General features: G+C 41.7%; 1 protein-coding gene across 2 annotated transcripts in view; it reads right to left on the reverse strand.

The window, feature by feature from the left end:
• Positions 1-10,868, reverse strand: part of casq1b (calsequestrin 1b) — a 34,505-nt gene extending 23,637 nt beyond the window's left edge. For both annotated transcript variants that reach the window (XM_076289683.1, XM_076289682.1), the window contains exon 1: positions 10,477-10,868. In XM_076289683.1, coding sequence (XP_076145798.1) covers positions 10,477-10,713 — 237 coding nt within the window. In that variant the 5' untranslated portion in view covers positions 10,714-10,868. The remainder of the gene's footprint in view (positions 1-10,476) is intronic.
• Positions 10,869-18,570: the final 7,702 nt, after the last annotated feature.

The raw sequence follows: 18,570 nt of genomic DNA on the forward strand, positions 1-18,570 counted from the left end.
ACACACACACACACACACACACACACACACACACACACACACACACACATACATAATGGGCCAAGGTCCTGTTGATTTTTCCCTGGCTGGCTTGACTTGAACATCTAGGTGCACACTGTGCTGACCGTCCCCACTTCAAAAGTGAAGGACAAGTGCCTGTAAAGGTCAAGTGCCTGTGAAGGCTGCATCATCAATGATAACCCCAGAGTGGGAAAATACAGGAAAAGGCTAATGAGGACCTCTCTTCAGACTTTCAAACTATACTGTGGACTTGCACCATGAAGACAATGTCAATCTAAAGCAGTGAACTGGATGTTTTTTTACTGATGTGTGCTAATTGCTATAGGGGTGTGTTTAGCTACATAATTGGTTCAATAAGGTCATGTTTTCGGGTCAGTGAATGTTTCTACTGATGCTGTAGGTTTGTGCTAATCACTGCTAATGAGTTCATGCTTTAAAGTACCTTAAGACAATGCTAAGGCAATTGGTATTGAATTTCCAATATTGAACTATTGAATAAGTGATATTGTGTTTTCAATCCCAAGCTATAGTGGGGTTCGTAGTGTGGATCTGGATTCACGTGCTTAATAGGATGTGACATATGAACATGACTTTCAAATTTCCCATAGATAGACTGAAAGCTCCCAGGAAAGATCATGTGGAGTTACAGTGACACGGCTTGGTTGCTCCCACAGGCTGAAGGGTTGCTGAGAGCTCAAACTAGGCTCAAAAAAGGCATTTTGCACTTATCATTTTCACATGGGAGTGTATCATAATTGATGTCCTTGGGCTTTGATCTCTCTCGTTCAATCTCCCCAGGCCCAGACACACACACACACACACACACACACACACACACACACACACACACACACACACACACACACACAAACACACACACACACACACAGTCACACACACACACACACACATGGAAGATTATCATGTATATTCTTCAGCTGATTTAACATGTGAATGACGCCATGAGTAGATATGAGATGAGACTCTCAATCACTCTCCTACAACATACATATCCCCTCCCACACACACACACACACACACACACACACACACACACACACACACACACACACACACACACACTCCTTCTCTCTCTCCCACACACGTAGGAGAATATCGTAAATTATGTCCTTGGCTGATTTAACGCTGTCATATGTCTTGTGATGTTATATACAAGCCCTAACAGATATGAGACAAGCCTCCCCTTAGACACACACACACACACTCTCTCTCTCCCTTTCTCTCTCTCGCACACACACACTCACATACACACACACACACACATGCGCACACGCACACGCACACACACACGCACACACACACACACACACACACACACACACACACACACACACACACACACACACACACTTATGTAAACACACCACACAGTCTCTCTGTCGCTCTCTCTCTCTCTCAAATACACACTGCTCAATCTTTTATAGGGCACTTTGCTCTTTGCGCCTCCCCAGACATTTTCTCACATAAATAAAAGATGCTAATATGTTCCTGCATACGTTGAGGGCCCAGATCATTTAAATAGACCACCAGGAACAAGCACACAGGCTTTAGATCAAAGGAAGGAACACAGCCTTCCCCTCATTTTAACGATTTAACTGGAGGACTTGTTGACCTCCTCACCACAGCGACACAGAGGGTCTGATGAGCATATGAAATAACGAGTACAATGGGATGACATTATTTTTCATCACTACTTTCTTTTTGTTCATCTTCTTTTGGTGTGTGGGAAAGATGGATGCTCCAGTTTCCATTTCACATCGTTTCATCACATGTTTTTTTTTTTTTCTGCCCCAAGGAATACATCCTCGAGGGCAAATGTGAATAGCAAACAACAACCCCTTTATCTTTATCTTATTTAAAGCCAACGTCCTTTATAGAACATTCTAGTCTGTGCCATGAAAACATGTTTTGAGGAAGAATCAACAGTTAGATTACCTGCTGTTCCAAACATTTGTTGATGCCAAACTCAGATCTGTCATATGGCATGGATGCAGTGCCAACAGACCCAACTTGTTATTGTTGTTGTTGTTGTTGTTTTTGTTGTTATTTTCTTCTCTGAATACAACTTCAAATGCACAGATTATCCAATGAAACCAGATCTATTCCCCTCTCTAAGGGGGGCATGTCGGTGGCCATGTCAACTGCCACCAAACAAGTGCCAATAAACTGCAGTACCCTCCGTCTCCATTAGGAGACAGGCTCCCTGGAATATTCAAGCCAACCCAGCACACAAAGTATCAGGCAATATGTGTTTTAAGATACAGGAAAACAAAATAATGAAAGTGACTAAGAGGATCAGTTGTGGACTAAGCTGAGAGGGATTGAGAAAGTGTGTTAAGCAGTAGGCCTAAATGGAAATAGGGCCCATGTGTCTGTGGCAGGGTTTGCAGAATTCAACTTGCAATTCTGCTTCCTGTTTGCTACCTCAATTGAAATGCAAGTGAAATTCAAGAATTGAATTGGAATTTAAGAGCCAGTTTCAATTCAATTCTGGAATTTTGCACAAGCCTGGTCTGTGTGGGGGTTGCAGTAGGGTGGTGTGCGTGTGTGTGTGTGGGGGGGGGGTTGTAGTAGGCTGGTGTGTGTGTGTGTGTGTGGGGGGGGGGGGGGGGGGGGGGGTTGCAGTAGGCTGGTGTGTAAGTAAAATTAGCCTCTCCCGTGACATGGCGGGGAAGAGGGATATGGTGTGGAGGGGTCGGAGGGTGCTAATTTCAGCCCTGCTTCTGCCCGCTGACTCCCCAGGAGGGCAGAGCCAGGATGCCTGGGGAAGAGGGCAGATAGAAGGGGAAGGGGGGGGGCTAGCTTAGATGGGGCAAAGGGGGCAAGTTTTGGCAGACTACGGCAGACATGGCATGGGATTCTGTCTACCCTCGCCAGACACTGGGATGTTGGCACAGCCGGCAGGAAGTAGGTGGCACTTACAGAAAGGAAAATATATCCCTCTGGTCACCTTGCCAGTGTAATAACAATGGCTATGTGTCCGATGACAGTGAAGCAGTGGCACCCTGGAGTTTGGTTTCAGCTTTGTATAATAGACATGAGATTTGGATGGGGGCTAAAATTGTGCCGTTATGCTTGATCATATAAAACAGATTTGTAGTAGATGTGTTTCACATGTTTTGAACCAAGCCAGATAAACAAACAGATTGCAGAATTATTCCCTTGCTATCTATGGAAAGTGGATATCAGCAAGTTAGCAAACTGACCTCTACACACACATGCTGAAGATGCAAAAATAGACCCCTACTGGATTACATCATATTACAACATATCTCCTGTTTAGTTTGAGCCCAGCCACAATCTGAACTGATGGTCCCTGACTAATTTTGCATACTTTTTTCCCTGAACTTATCTCAAAGAGATTGTCAAGTTAGATTTAATTGAAATTGCATGTGACAACACAGACCTGGAACACTATCAGAGAACAATGGCACCTGGTAGTTAGCTTTGAGTCAGGTTTTACCTCACCATATCCACTAGACAACTGACAGCCTATACAGTATCATGGGAAATGTAGTTCCAATTTCCATCCTGACCTTTCTTCCCTTTGCACTTTGGGATCATGGAAATTGTAGTTCAGCAGCTATTTCCCCTTCCCCTCCACTTGGCATGGGCTCTAATTGGACATCTTCCAGATAAAAACACCATGTTTTCCTGTCACCGCAGGGGTCTCTACTATATCTGGGAAACCTCTGAGGCTCAGAGGCTATAAAATGTAACCTATGTCTTGGACTTCATCCACATAATCATAAAAACATTCAATAGCTTTGAATGAGAAAGCCATGAGGACTGGACACATACACTATACTTGAAGCCCAGGAACATGTTTTGGAGCAGATAAAACAATACAATGCAGTATCTTTCTTTCTTTCTTTCTTTCTTTCTTTCTTTCTTTTGCCTCTGGACTTCCCTATAGTCAGGGGTTAAAGTGTGTGTGTGTGTGTGTGTGTGGGGGGGTCAGATAAATTAATAATAAATATATTCTTTCATACCAACGATATAGTGCGAAGATATTGTTAAAATAAATGGTGACTTAATTTTTCACGTGTACAGAGGTGACCAAGAAGCTATCAGAGCCCGTCTACGGAGAGCCTGGCCACTCCGTATTAAGTCCCATTGTACCGAATTTTGGTTGCAGTTCCACCAGAGTTCCACTGGGGATGATCGTCATGAGTGCAGAATGAATGGGAGTCAATGGAGCTAGACGGCTAAATTTGTCTCTTTCACCTGATTGTCGTTGACAAATCTCATATTTGATTGTAGTTTGTATAACTTCAACATGGGTTATAGGTCAAAAGTTGAAAGAACGAGTACTTATGTCCTTTTGATTTCTTACAGGTTGGGTCGCTGTTGCCCATAACACACTAGCATTGTGCTAATGAATGACGTCATTGACACGTTTGAAAGGCTTTTTAGAACAATTAAGTGACTTTAAAAAATATAATACTCAAACAGGAGTCCAAGGGATATAATTAAATGTTACGTACAGAGATATCAGTATCAGTAGCTGCTTAACCGTCCTGTTGTGTTCGCGGTGACTGATTGACGCTTCTTTTCTCTCAAAAATATTGTTACTTATTCTTATAACTTATTCTGACTAACATGAGGCTCCATGACTTTGTTAACACAGGGCATCTGAACACACAAAACAAATGTTGATCATTTTCATAACAATTTGAGTGTTTTATTTAACTTTAGAATACCCATGTGTATTCCCAATCAAAAATGACCTGCCATTAGAAATGAATGGGTGAGAAAATGGTCACATGTATAAAATTGGGTCCAGGCACAAATGTATTGATCAGATGGACTGTATATGTGCTTCTGTACATTAAAACACACACACAAACACACTCTGACTCCCCCTCTTTGCTTATATGCCAGCCCCCACTGGAACCTTTCCCCAATAGAATCTTCCCCTTTCTGACTTGCATGAGCTCAGGTCAATGAGGCCTGCAGGCCATAAATAGCAAATGGAAGTTAAAAAATCTGGTTATATCTAATAGAACACAAGCTGATACAAAGATCTATCATAACATTAAATGATAATATATGTTCTACTATGGATTGATAACAAGTTATAATGCAGCGGTCATTTTTGACCAGGAACACAAAACTAATAAACATGAAACGAACACAACAGGAGGGTTAAAGAAACTCCTGATCTTATCTACTGCTGTGAGATTTCCGCCTGTATTTCTTCCTCATAAATATTACATGGATCTGTTTGTCTTCCTGTGTTTATAATCAAGTGGTATAGACAGAAAATGTATAAGGTCCCAGCGAACATTTGAAAAAAAAAAAAGATTGAAATAAGAATATGATATAATTTGGTGCAACAAAACTCAAATAACAACATTTGTGGACAAGTTGTTCTCGACAACATTGTGATTGATATCTCCACAATGTCTCCTTTGCCATGTGTTAAAAACAGAAAGTAGGACAGCTGTAATGTCAGAATGGCTGTGCTACACAGAGATGAAAGTAAAAGGCGTTTACCAAAGGCCTGTATTGGTTGTTTAGACAGTTTATTAGTGACCGACAGCTGCATTTCTCTGCACATTTGCAGTTTTTGAAAGCGTGCCATTGCTCAAATGATAAATGAGATGGAGGAAATGGAGACAGCAGGAAGAGGCAGGGGAGAGAGACAGAGAGTGAGAGAGAGATGGAGAGAGAGAGACACAGAGAGAGAGACAGAGAGAGAGAGACAGAGAGAGAGAGTGTGTGTGAGAGAGAGGGTGGTGGGGATTAAGTGAAAAGATGTCACCCAAGCTCTGAGGAGGATAATGATATGCCCGTAGGAATGTACTGTGTGACAAAGGTCAAAGTTCAGTTATGACAGCAAGCTGGGTGAGACACTTAAAGGATCTGAACACTTGGATTCTGCTTTAAAAGTAACTATCTTTGATCTGAAGCATCCATGACTAACATTTTTTATGAAAATTCACTTCTTTTTCAAGGAATCATAATTTGACAGGGGCCATTTTGGAAAGTGCTATAATAAGATAAAACCCTTACTGAATTACTCGGGTCCTTTTTTGGACACATTGAAAATGTTTCGCAACCCACTGTCAACGCTTTCTCTGTAAGGGATGACAAGACCAAGTGAGGTTTCTCATTGCTATTAAGGGTCACTTTCCTAGACGCCAGCATGCAGTCGCTAAGAAAATCTAATTAAATGCTTCAACAACATGTCCCTGGACAGAGTGAAATAAATGTAATTACACAGATTGCTGTGATTCACCCTATGATTTTTGGAGCCAGGTGCCCTTGGATGCTGGTAGACCAGAGTTTTCCAACAATTCACACGTTGACAACAACAAACCGCCGTATCAACAAAAATGCTTCTGGCTGCTGTATCATTTGATTCCCTCTCCAGTGAAAATGTGTGATGCACTTAGACGCACTTGTGCTCTGAATATTATTGCTCTTGTATTTATCACTAGCATATACTTGTGATGTTTACCAAGAATTTAACTCAGGAACACAGGAAATAAATCTAATTACATTCTAAATACTCTGGAGCATCCGCTTGTCCTAACTGCATGCAAGCCTCTGACTGTCGCATAGCATTGAGTGCTCTTTTAAATATGCCGTTCCATTAGATAAGTCGTTCTATTATGTTATTTTCCTCGTTCAAAATAGCAGAACAACGTGAGCGAAAAGAAAGAAAATAGAAACGAGGCGTCAAACAAAAGTTCTGCTGAAAATGTAATCTAACGTTTTCGACGCTACCGCTCGCTTGCATTGCATGCAGTTACGACACAACACTTTTAGAATGCCAGGGACAACAAACTCACAACATTGTGCATCTGTGCAATATGGTATGGCTTGGTTTAATGAACACTGATGAAATTCAGCAGGCTAGCTGTTCAGTAATTTGTGTTTGTTAATGTAATTTGACTGATGGTTCATTCATATTCATTTATTCATCAATGCTGTGAGTTATTTCATTTAGGAGATTTTAGATGAAAATTTAAAATTGTTAGTAAACACAAAACCTAAGCTTATGCTTATGCTGATATTTGAAAATGAGAGTGACACTACAGAAAGAGAGCTGTAGAGAGAAGCAAGAGAGAGAAAGTGAGAGAGCAAGTGAGAAATGAATTTATCTCAACATGCGAACGTCAGCGAGTTCAACACTGCATTGCACGCCTGCTTGAGCCATGGAGTGATGGTGTGTGTCTCAAGCATACTTGACCCCTCCATGCAGAGGTCAAGGGATGATGCCACCATCAGCAGGTATCAATGTCCCTCCTACAGTTCGCCTGCCCCCCAAAGTCCCAAAAATGATACACTACACTATAGTTTCTCTTCCATTTCTCTCTCTCTCTCTCTCTCTCTTTTTTTTTTGAGAATTGCACCATGGTGCTGGAGCCATCTGTCTCGGCTGTCAATGATTATTTTATTTTCTGACCTCCTTGCACTTTTGTCTTCCTCCTGTTGCACTCTGACTCTGCAGAATACCTGTACTGTAACTGAGAGAAGCAAATCACCATTGAGGAAGCTGCAATAGTGGAATTGTGCCTATTTCAGTGATGATGACGATGATGATCAATGATGGTGATTTCATTCAATGTTGTTGTATCATACTATAGTGTTATTGTATTAATAATTATATGTACTATATGTGTTGTATTTTATTATTGTATAACCTTTTCTGATTCAAAATAATATCATTTGAATGCAATATTTATGTCCAGCTGAAAATGCTGGAAATACTCAAGTCATGGTTCTGAGTTAGTTTTCCTGAAATTCACTTCTGCTGATGAGATTTCCATGTTCCGCTGGTTACCTTCACTTCAGTTTATTCCCCAAACGTATTCCTCTTTGCCAGGTCCAAATCACATGAAAACACCCTCTCTATTATTTTGTTTCCACTTTTTTTTTCTACCTGGGCAGGGCTGTGAAAACGTTCTGTGCTTCAGAAATTCAGATTACTTTATGCAATGAAAAACTTTGGCTGGAGTATGTGTGGATTTGTAAGATTAAATTAGTCTAAAATCACATTCCCAGACACATTCCCCCAAATAAAATCATAAGCAGAAATGTCTCCAAATATGAATGAAAGCTGGGGAAAAGATTGTTCTCAACTGTCATGGGAACTCTGTGATCACATACCCCATCATGGTGGCACATCCCACATCCGTTGTGATCTGTCTTCAAACACCAATAGTTCTGCCAGTTTATTTGTCCTTAGAACATTCTGTGAAAGGCCCTCAACTACTGTGGCCTGACCAAGTGAGTGTAATTAAATATGGATAGATTGAATTAGCCATCTTGTGCTACTCATATGTGAAACAAAATTACCTCACTGGCTCTGTGTTGCTTTAAACAGAATTAAGTGTTGTGAAATTTCCCATGGCTGAAGGCTTTGCCTGTTATTACACAGCTCCTAAGCTAAGCTAATGTCCTGTGACAGATGCTAGAACTGAAGGCTGTTTCACAGTAACAGTCTCTCAGCTTGGTTTACACACTGGTACTCCAGAACATCAGGTGACTGACACTATCCGAGACATGGATGGATAACTGATCATGACTTTATATCCTTCATGTCGTGTCCATAGTCACCGGTCTACAGTAGCCAACATGGTCTTGGTAGATTCACCCCCTGAAGGATCTGCCAAACTTGACATCTCAAGCAAGAAAGGCTGACAAAATTTCATTTACTTATTCCAATGAAGGTTTGCTTTTCTCCTGTTGTCTCCTATGACTTTACTATTCTTACTTCCACTGATGCATTCCTAGTGCCTATTGTTGTCCATTGATTTGGCACCACCATACACACAGCTGGTTTAATCCCACTGAAATGAGTTGGGAAAGGGAACATGCAGAGAGAATGATGAGGAAAGATAGTGAGCGAGAGAGGGAGAAAGGGACGAGGGTGGGGGGGGGGTTATGTGTTGTCACGTCCCCTGGGTGCTTTTAGCCATGATGTCCGAAGCGCTCGCTTGTCCCGGCCTATTTACGGACGTGACTTACTGCAGCCCCTGTAAGGGGACACCTACATCGGGATAGTGGACGCTCTGTGTGCCGCTACCGCAGCCGACCCTCATACAAAACACACCAGCAGGAGTTCAAACCCCTAACAGAGACACTGCAGTGTGTGTTTGTGTGTGTGTGTGTGTGTGTGTGTGTGTGTGTGTGTGTGTGTGTGTGTATGTGTGTATGTGTGTGTGTCTGAGAGAGCAATATGGACAGATAGAAGGTAAGAGGACATTGAGAGATGAAAGAAGGAGATACTTCAAATGGAGGGGGAAAGAGAGATCAGACTATTTAAATAGAGAGAGTGATAGTGTTAGAGAGAAAGTCAAAGGCACAAACACTTCAAAACAGACACTGAGTTTCTGTGTGTGTGTGTGTGTGTGTGTTTCGTATGTCTGTGTACAAGATAAAGTAAAAAGAGCCAAATGGAATGGGTAGACAGAGATGAAAACCTAAATTAAGAAAGTACAAGGGGAAAAAAGCAACAGACACTGTAGGGACACATCGACAGAGGGCATATGAGTTTGTGTCACAAAAGCTTCAAAAGCCCAAATGGCCTTGGGTTGGGTTTTCACATAAAAGCTGAGTGATAGCAGTGAATTATGACTCCGAGCCCTTTGCTTTTGGTGAATGCTTTTAAGACATTATGCAACGTTTCCATCAGCAATGACCCTATCTCTACCTGGACAGAGGACGCTGCTGCTGCAGGTCATGTATTCATTGATCTTCAGGTACAGAAGATAGTGTGTACAACCACACTGCAAAACCAACACAAATGGCTCCATATTATCCACAGAGATGCATAATATTTCTACACTCCATTCTGCTCTAATACTCTAATAAAATGTAAAATGTCCAAGTTTTCATATAGCCGATTTTCAATTAAATGTTTGCATCACATGAGATTCAAGAGGATTCAGAGGAATCAGGAGAACATCTGGAGATAAACATGTCAAAGACCAGGAAGTCAGCCAGACCACACAGTATAACCTCAGTCAGTGTCCCACACCCATGACCACAGCTAAGACCCAGAGACAGAATAACCCAAACCCAGAAAGTGGAAGTCTATAAACAGCATCATATCCCATAAGTTCACCAATTCACCCACAACCCACATCAGCCGCTCATTTAGTCTAACTCTGACATACTCTAATACAACAAATCCTTAATAATTGACCCAGAACACACAGAAAGGACTAGAAGGCTCTGTGTCTGTCTTTTCCCACCTGTTAGCAACCAACGCAGAACCTCATCCTGGACCATCCATTCTGCAGTAAGAAAATCTAGCATCACATTTCCATAGCCTCTGCCCAGCCCTAAACCCCACCATAACCACTAGAACCTTCATCCTTTCCTTGCAGAAGTTGTCCAGGGGCCTCCGAACCCATACACACCCACCCACACCCACACCACACACCACCGCTAACACACATACACACACACACACACCTCAAGGACCAGCTCCTCCAACTCGAACTGATTCTGGGCGGCGCGGTTGTTTGCAACGTGCCGGTGCAGGTACAGCACCATCACGTCATACTGCTTCATCACGGTCTTGTAGTTGCTGTTGTGCAGGACGTGCACGCGGTCCTTGCCATCGTATGTGGGGATTTCCAGGCCCTTCTCAGCCCAGGCGAGCGCGCCCAGAGCCAGGATCGAGCCCAGGAGCACCCAGGCCCACTTCATGGTTCCGCTATAACCCAAAAGGACTCCTGCGAAATTTTTGGCTCTTGTTTTTTTTTTTTTTTTAGATTAAAATTGTTTGTTGTTGTTGTTTTAAGTTCACTTTGTTCCTGAAACGATCAGAAGTTGGGTGTCAATAGGAACAAGGTCCAGTTCGCTTCCCCGCCGCCCAGAGAAGAGCAGGACTAACAGCTGAGACCCCCCTTTATAAAAAGCACACACACACACACTAACACATACACACACATACACACACACACACACACACACACACATACACACACACATGCATGCATGCACACTGACACCAAGCACCGCGATGAGATGGTGGAATGGGTGGGCTCTAGCTGACGAAGTTGAACTGTGAAGCTACGTAGGCAGAATTGTGTGTGTGTGTGTGTGTGTGTGTGTCTGTGTGTGTGTGTGTGTGTGTGTGTGTGTGTGTGTGTGTGTGTGTGTGTTTGTGTGCTACAGGAGGGGGGTGGGAGTTAGGGATGATAGGGTGGGTTTGATTGGAAAGGAGACGAGGGGACAGGGAAAGTTGTTGAAGCCAGAGGTGGGGAGGGGCTTTGGAAGCTCATGGTGGACAGCCAGCACCTGTTGCTTCTGGGAGACGTAGCAGAGATGAAGAGAATGTCAGAGAGAGGGAAAGAGAGAGAGAGAGAGTAAGAGAGATGCTTGTAGATACCAACTTAAACAACATTCACAAAAGTAAAGAGAGCAAAAGACTGAAGACAGAAAACCGAGAGAGAAAGAGAGAGAAAGAGAGAGAGAGCTGTAAAATTCCATTACCATATTAAGTTTTGCCAAGGGCTACGACCCCATCTAAAAATAAAAGTACTGCCAGTCGATGGGACCAATATGGCCGCCAGGGTGTCCATTGTATGACACAGTATCAGTCTAATGGCTACTGAAGTGTCCATTCCACCATGGCACAAACATTTGGCGACTGAGGAAATTAACTCACACTGAACACATTGTGGCTTTCAGGACAATGCCATTGTTGTCATGGCAATAAGTATAAGTATAAGTATAAGTATATATACTCTTTTGATCCCGTGAGGGAAATTGGTCTCTGCATTTATCCCAATCCGTGAATTAGTGAAACACACACAGCACACAGTGAACACACAGTGAGGTGAACAGTGGTGGAATGTAACGAAGTACAAATACTTCGTTACTTTACTTAAGTAAATTTTCCACGTATTTGTACTTTACTTAAGTAGAATTTATAGTGCATACTTTTGACTTTTACTTCGTTACATTTTACAGCAATTATCTGTACTTTTACTCCGCTACATTTCTACAACACCATCGTTCCTTTTTACAATACATTTTATGATCAGATTTTTTTTCTCTCTGACAAACACGTTTGTTTTACCAGGGGGCGGGGTTGCTACCAAAGATTCTGGAGCTACGTGCCCAGCTTCTAAATCTTTTAAATATAAGCTTCTAGTCTAGACCAGGCAAAGCGTGAGCTTGTAGCCATCTGCATTCGGTAGGCTATATTCACCAGACCCATGGCTACACTGTACATGCAACTGTGTTCTGTGCCTTTCTCTGTCTGTTATCTGCAGCATTAAGGCCTCCTCTCCGATGAGATTGCTATCCGCGGATCAGCGAAGTTACAGGCTATGCCCATGCTTCTGCCACACATCTGATCATTTGCGGCACAAATGAATGGTAGACTATTATAGAACCGCTAGCCGAAAAAAACGTAGCATTTTCCAGATTAGGAAATATTTCTTAATTGTGTGTGATCAAATAAAGAGGCATAGCCTACAATTGGGGGTAGAAATGTGAGCGCTCATTCAATGTCTACTATGTGCGTCTGCGCAAGTGAAACTGAACCTAATCATGAAGACACCTTCCTCAGCAACTTTTCTGTTCAATCAGCAGAATTGGCATTACGATCCACCCGACGTTTCCCTTGTCTACCCCGTTAAAATTCAGGCTCTCGTGTTTTGCTGAATTATATTTTACTCAGCAGATCACCCTAGTAGATAACCAGAATTACAGTCTCTAGAATTGTAGGTCAGAATGTAAACTGGGCCACAGATGGTAAGCACAATTGCATTAGCTTGAAACTATCTAGTCGAGTATAACCTAAAACTAGCTTAATTAAAATGCCACAGCCCATACTAATTTTTCTTTTAGAATATAGATATTAAGAGAATAAATTATGCAAATACTTTTACTTTTAATACTTAAAGTACATTTAAAAGCAGGTACTTTTTACTTTTACTTAAGTAGGGTTGTCATTGTGGTACTTTTACTTTTACTAAAGTAAATATTTCTCTGTGTATTTGTACTTTTACTTAAGTACTGAGATTCAGTACTTCCTCCACCACTGGAGGTGAAGCACACACTAATCCCAGCGCAGTGAGCTGCCTGCATCAACAGCGGCACTCGGGGAGCAGTGAGGGGTTAGGTGCCTTGCTTAAGGGCACTTCAGCCATGCCTACTGGTGGGGGTTCGAACCGGCAACCCTCCGGTTACAGGTCCGAAGTGCTAACCAGTAGGCCACGGCTGCCCCACATGGTTGTTATGTAAAATGAGATGTGCTTGTGAGGATGTGAAGAATTTCAGATGAGTGACAGATTAACACATTTCTGATAAGTTATTACATATCACCTGTGAATGAAGAAAAAAATAGTAAAAAAGTAGTGCAAAAGTAGTAAAGAAGTACTGTAAGAAAGTCTGAAAATAAATGTAGGCTAAATAAAAATGAACAAATTAACAATGCAAAAAGAGATTTATTACTGCTAAAAAGTGAGACAACATAGGCCAAGAAATATTGTTATTGTAAGATTGATACTTACTGTAGTACTGATAACAAATACATATATAAAATAGACAGGTGGAGAGAGAGAGAGAGAGAGAGAGAGAGAGAGAGAGAGTGTGTGTGTGTGTGTGTGTGTGAGAGAGAGAGAGAGAGAAAGAGAACACATTCATATACTGTATCCTTTGCTAGGCTGTGCATGCTATTCATGAGCATAGTAAGCACATACAACAACTGTATATTGTGTACACTCACATATTTACAACTGATTATGTGTACTCCCTGCCTCCAAACACACACACACACACACACACACACACACACGCTGTCCTCTCCCTGACACACAGCTTTGGAGCCTGTCATATATTGCTTTACAAAGTGAAAGCAGAGAGGGGAGGAGTTATCTATAATTGTCAACTGACACCTGATCTGCCGCTCTCTCGGCTTCTTTGCTGTTTCACACTGTTTTTTTTTTACTGAGGGGTGCAGGTCAAGATTAAGATCTAAATTGTTGGACTGTTTGCTACTGTTTTGTAGCACAGTTTTGTAGACTGTTTATCAGATAATGAGAGAGGGCAGTTTTGTGTCATGCATTGTGATTGAATGTCAGTCTTTTTATATGTGTTTAGTTTATGTTGTGCTTATGTTGTGTTTGTGTGTAGCAGCTGCATCAGTGGTAGTAGTAGTAGAATTTGTAGTAGACGTAGTAGTAATGCTCAAAGCCCTTGCCATAAGAAATAATACTTAGTGAAAGTAATAGTAGCATATTAGCCTGTTTAGTACCCAGACCTTCTCAATTGGAATTGAATGTGTGTCTGGACAAGGTTCATTGACTTATGACTCCCAGCAAGGGCGTAACTAGCAGTGAAATTAAACTTAAATTGGTGCATTAAACTCTCACCAAATTGTTTCAGAAGTGCAGCAATCTTGTAAACTAAAGTTTTAAATACAGTTGTATACTCAATTCCAAAGAAATACACGTCCATTAGCTATTGTATTTGCGTGCCCGTGTTTTAGGGACATTGGGAATGGGCTTCAATGGCCTTTTGGCCCCTGCAGAGCAAATCCCAAATTTGCCAAATGTTCTTATGGGTATTCCCAGGCTATATATATATAGTTGCATTTTCTTGAGTGTGTGTGTGTGCTCATACGTCAAACTCAGCATTTCACATCCAGACACTCCACACAACACTGCCCTCCTCTGGTAGGAGTCGTAACGGCACTCAAATGCCCCTGCCCCTTGTGTATGTCAGTATAGAGGAGAGTGTATAAACCCTCACCTAGGACACATCCCTGCTCAGTTCCTGCTCCCTGCTGAACTCTTGCAAAGCTCATAGTTAACACATGCATGCAAACTTTATCTCAAACCTTATAATGGCCTAAAGTAAAATTGTTTACTGAATACAAGCTGGTTCTAAATTCTTGACTTGATGTAACAGATGGGAGTCAGTCTGATGAAAAACATTCGGTTTTGAGTTTTTTTGCCAAGAAGTAATAGTTATTAAATAAAAAAAACATTGTGGGTGTATGTTAAACCATGCGTAGGTTGGGCTCTTTGGCTTGAACTCCTTTCCAGTAGAGCAAGACTCTCGGGAGAGAAGGGTTCTGCATTCTGACCATTCTCTCTCTCTCTCTCTCTCCCTCTCTATCTTTCGCTCTTTGGTCTCCGTGGTAACATGCCGATGAGGAGAGGTGCCGCTGGCCGGCTGTGCCAAACCTGAGCAGAGCTGCAGAGGAGAGCATGGCACCTCTCAGCACAGGCGCTAATGAACGATAGCACCGCATCAGAGCTGGAGAGGGATAGAAAGAGAGAGAGCAAGAGAGAGGGGGGGGGTGGAGGGAGCAAGAGAGACAGAGAGAGAGGGAGAGAGAGAGAGAGAAAGCAAGAGAGATGGGGGAGTGGAGGGAGGGTGGGAGCAAGAGAGAGAGAGAGGGAGAGAGAGAGAGAAAGCAAGAGAGATGGGAGATTATAGAAACACAAAAAAAAGAGAGAAAAAGAGTGTGTCAGAGAATGGGGAAAAGAAGAAAAGGAGGATGAGGAGAGAAGAGAGAGAGAGAGATGGAGGGGGAGAGAAGAGAGAGAGAGAGAGAAAGAGAGGAGAGTTGCAGGAAGTAAAGGAACAGAGGGAGAGAGACACATGGGTGAGAGAGAGATGAAAGATGATAATAATGATAGGGAGGGAGGGTGACGGGGGGGGGGTAAGAAGACAGAGAGAGACAGCTGAATAAGGAAGGAGGGAAAGAAAGAGGGAGCCATGATTAGGAAGGGAGGAGGGAAAGAGAGAGTATCTGAGAATAAAAGGGAGGGATACAGTGATGAGAAAAGATGTGCAAGGGACTGAAAGGCAAAACGAAAACAGAAAGGTGGCTTTCATTGTATATTATATGAATACAATGAGGCAGAGGAGGAAATAGCAGATTGCAATGATGATGACAGTGATGGTAACGTCATGCCCTTGAACAGATTGTGGATGAACATTAAAAACATCATATTATTCATGCACATACAGTATGTGTAGAAAAACACCCCCCCTCCCACATACACACCCACCCACACACATGCATGCACACCCCCACACACATGCACACACACACACACACACACGCACACACACACACACACACACACACACGCGCACATGCACACGCACACGCACACGCACACACACACGTACACGCACACGCACACACACACACTTTGCTTGGCCTTTTCATGGTTGACAAATTCTCTTCTCTCCTGACCCCTCCTGACCACATAAACACCAGTTATTATTGACCCCACTTCCCAGAATCACCCACCATCTTGCTATAATAAGACAGGTGCACCTGAGACAGGAGACGCACCTCACGTCTCACTTATCATGGAGCAGAATGCTAACCCCAGCTGAAGGTTCCGGACCGGTGACACCATAGCAAGTGAGTCTAATAGGTGATTCTTCTGAAAAATCAGAATTGAAATTCTTAAAACTACAAGTTCAACCTCCACATAATCTAGTCATTAGTGCACATCATATTGTGCACAATTTCTCATTACTTCACACATATAGCAAATCCTTGCTATTGCTTGTGTACAGCTGTTTGTTGTTTTTTTACATCATCAATTGCTAATGTCATGTCTGTCGAAACACATTATACAGGTTCTCTGTTGAATAGTCCTTCCCCATAAAACATCTAGCTCATTGTTTGAGTCATTACATGCAAAAGTGTTGAACCAGTTGTCATATACAATCTGTATGAGTATCATTTTGTAATTTCTATTACCCTTTTTGGGAAAGAACGGCAACATTGTAAAACAGTCTGGCCTTTTTTTCCTGTGTGACAATGAATGGCATGGTCTGGTAATAAACTGCAGTGCAAACAGTACTGTAAACGTATATGACCACTGTCTGATATCCTAAAATTTTCATAAGAAAATGCTTACAGAATAAATGGTTACACTGACATCATCACTAAGTATTTTGACTATTTTGTTTATAGCAGTGGCAGTAACTTGTCATTTTGATGACACTGACATGTTGATTGGCATAAATATTTGCTTTTGTGACTTGAACTAAACATTTTGAGCAAGATGCATGCTTTTGCAGGTGATCTACTGAGTGATACAGTTTGCACAAGAAATGCACTTAGTGTTGTGCAAATGTTGATGATAATTCAGTAAAGGCACCAAAGTGACTAAGAAAAACTGTGATAAAGAAGGTTTGAATGATGTGTTTTTTCCTCTATAGTACACAACAATGGATTCTGGCTGACTCCTTCTGAATGATGATAGCTGAAATGAAGTACTTCACAGAAAAAACTATGAATGTGTTTGACCAGTAAGCATGTGTGACCATCCATAGTACCACGTGAGCCCTCTTACCTAACAGAGTTATAACAATGGACTACAGCCATCTCAAAAAGAGACTTCGGCCCACACATATCAAAAATTGACTTGTTTTGGATCAATAGAGATATGAAGGGCTCTCAAATGGCGAATGTTCCCTGGTGACAAAACACAAACAAAACAGTTTGCTTGTGGTTTTCACGTTGCTTGGAAACCACGACCAGGCCGATGACTAAGAACATGGCGTGAACGGTTGGTCAGAAATCTGTGAGTTTTGGAGCTTTTTCTCTCCGTTTTTTTGGCAAACTATTCACCACCAACTCCTTCTGTTGTGTAGATAACACACACACACACACACACACACACACACACACACACACACACACACACCTACGTGGTATTGACACAAACTATGAAAAACTGAAAGTCTGTCTACCCCAATTTCTACAAGCAACTCCACTGATCTCTTTTTCTCTGAGCTCATAAATCAGGTGTCTATTTTAGAGAGAGATGTGTGAGGTTTTGAGGGACACCTCAGCAGGGAGAGAGGTGGAGCTCAGACAAAGCCAAAATAAGATCTCTAATTAGGAGGAGATTCACACACACACACACACACACACACACACACACACACACACACACACACACACAACACACACACACACACAAACATCCACATTCATATAATTCATATATATATATTCATATATATATATATATATATATATATATATATATATATATATATATATATAAATAAAATAAAATATAAGGAGGATATTATCTCTTTAGGGTACACACACACAAATACACAGAGACACACAATCAGAACCATAGAGACATCATCATCATTTCATCATCATAATCATCATCACCATCATCAACATAATTTCATCATCATTATCATCATCATCATCATCATCCTCATCATTTCATCATCATCATTTAATCATCATCATCTTCATCATCATTACCATTATCATAATTTCATCATCATCATTTCAACCTCATCATCATCATCATCATCATCATTTCATCATCATCACCATCTCTGCACTGATCACCAGTAGGCCTACCATCACCATCATCATCCTCATCATCATCACCTTCTTTCTCATCATCATCAACATTATCATCATCATCGTCGTCATCAAAAACACCCATAAATAAGTATTAGTAATATCCATCTCAATAACATGCAAGGATAATATCCTTGCTTTACTGTAACACAGCAAATTCCCCCTATTTTGTTTCA

The sequence above is a fragment of the Alosa pseudoharengus genome, unplaced genomic scaffold (genome assembly GCF_046254945.1).
Source record: "Alosa pseudoharengus isolate Yale_2024_CS ecotype anadromous, Long Island Sound unplaced genomic scaffold, YU_APseudo_1.1 YU_APseudo_1.1_scf_17, whole genome shotgun sequence".
In the NCBI taxonomy this organism is placed as follows: domain Eukaryota; kingdom Metazoa; phylum Chordata; class Actinopteri; order Clupeiformes; family Clupeidae; genus Alosa; species Alosa pseudoharengus.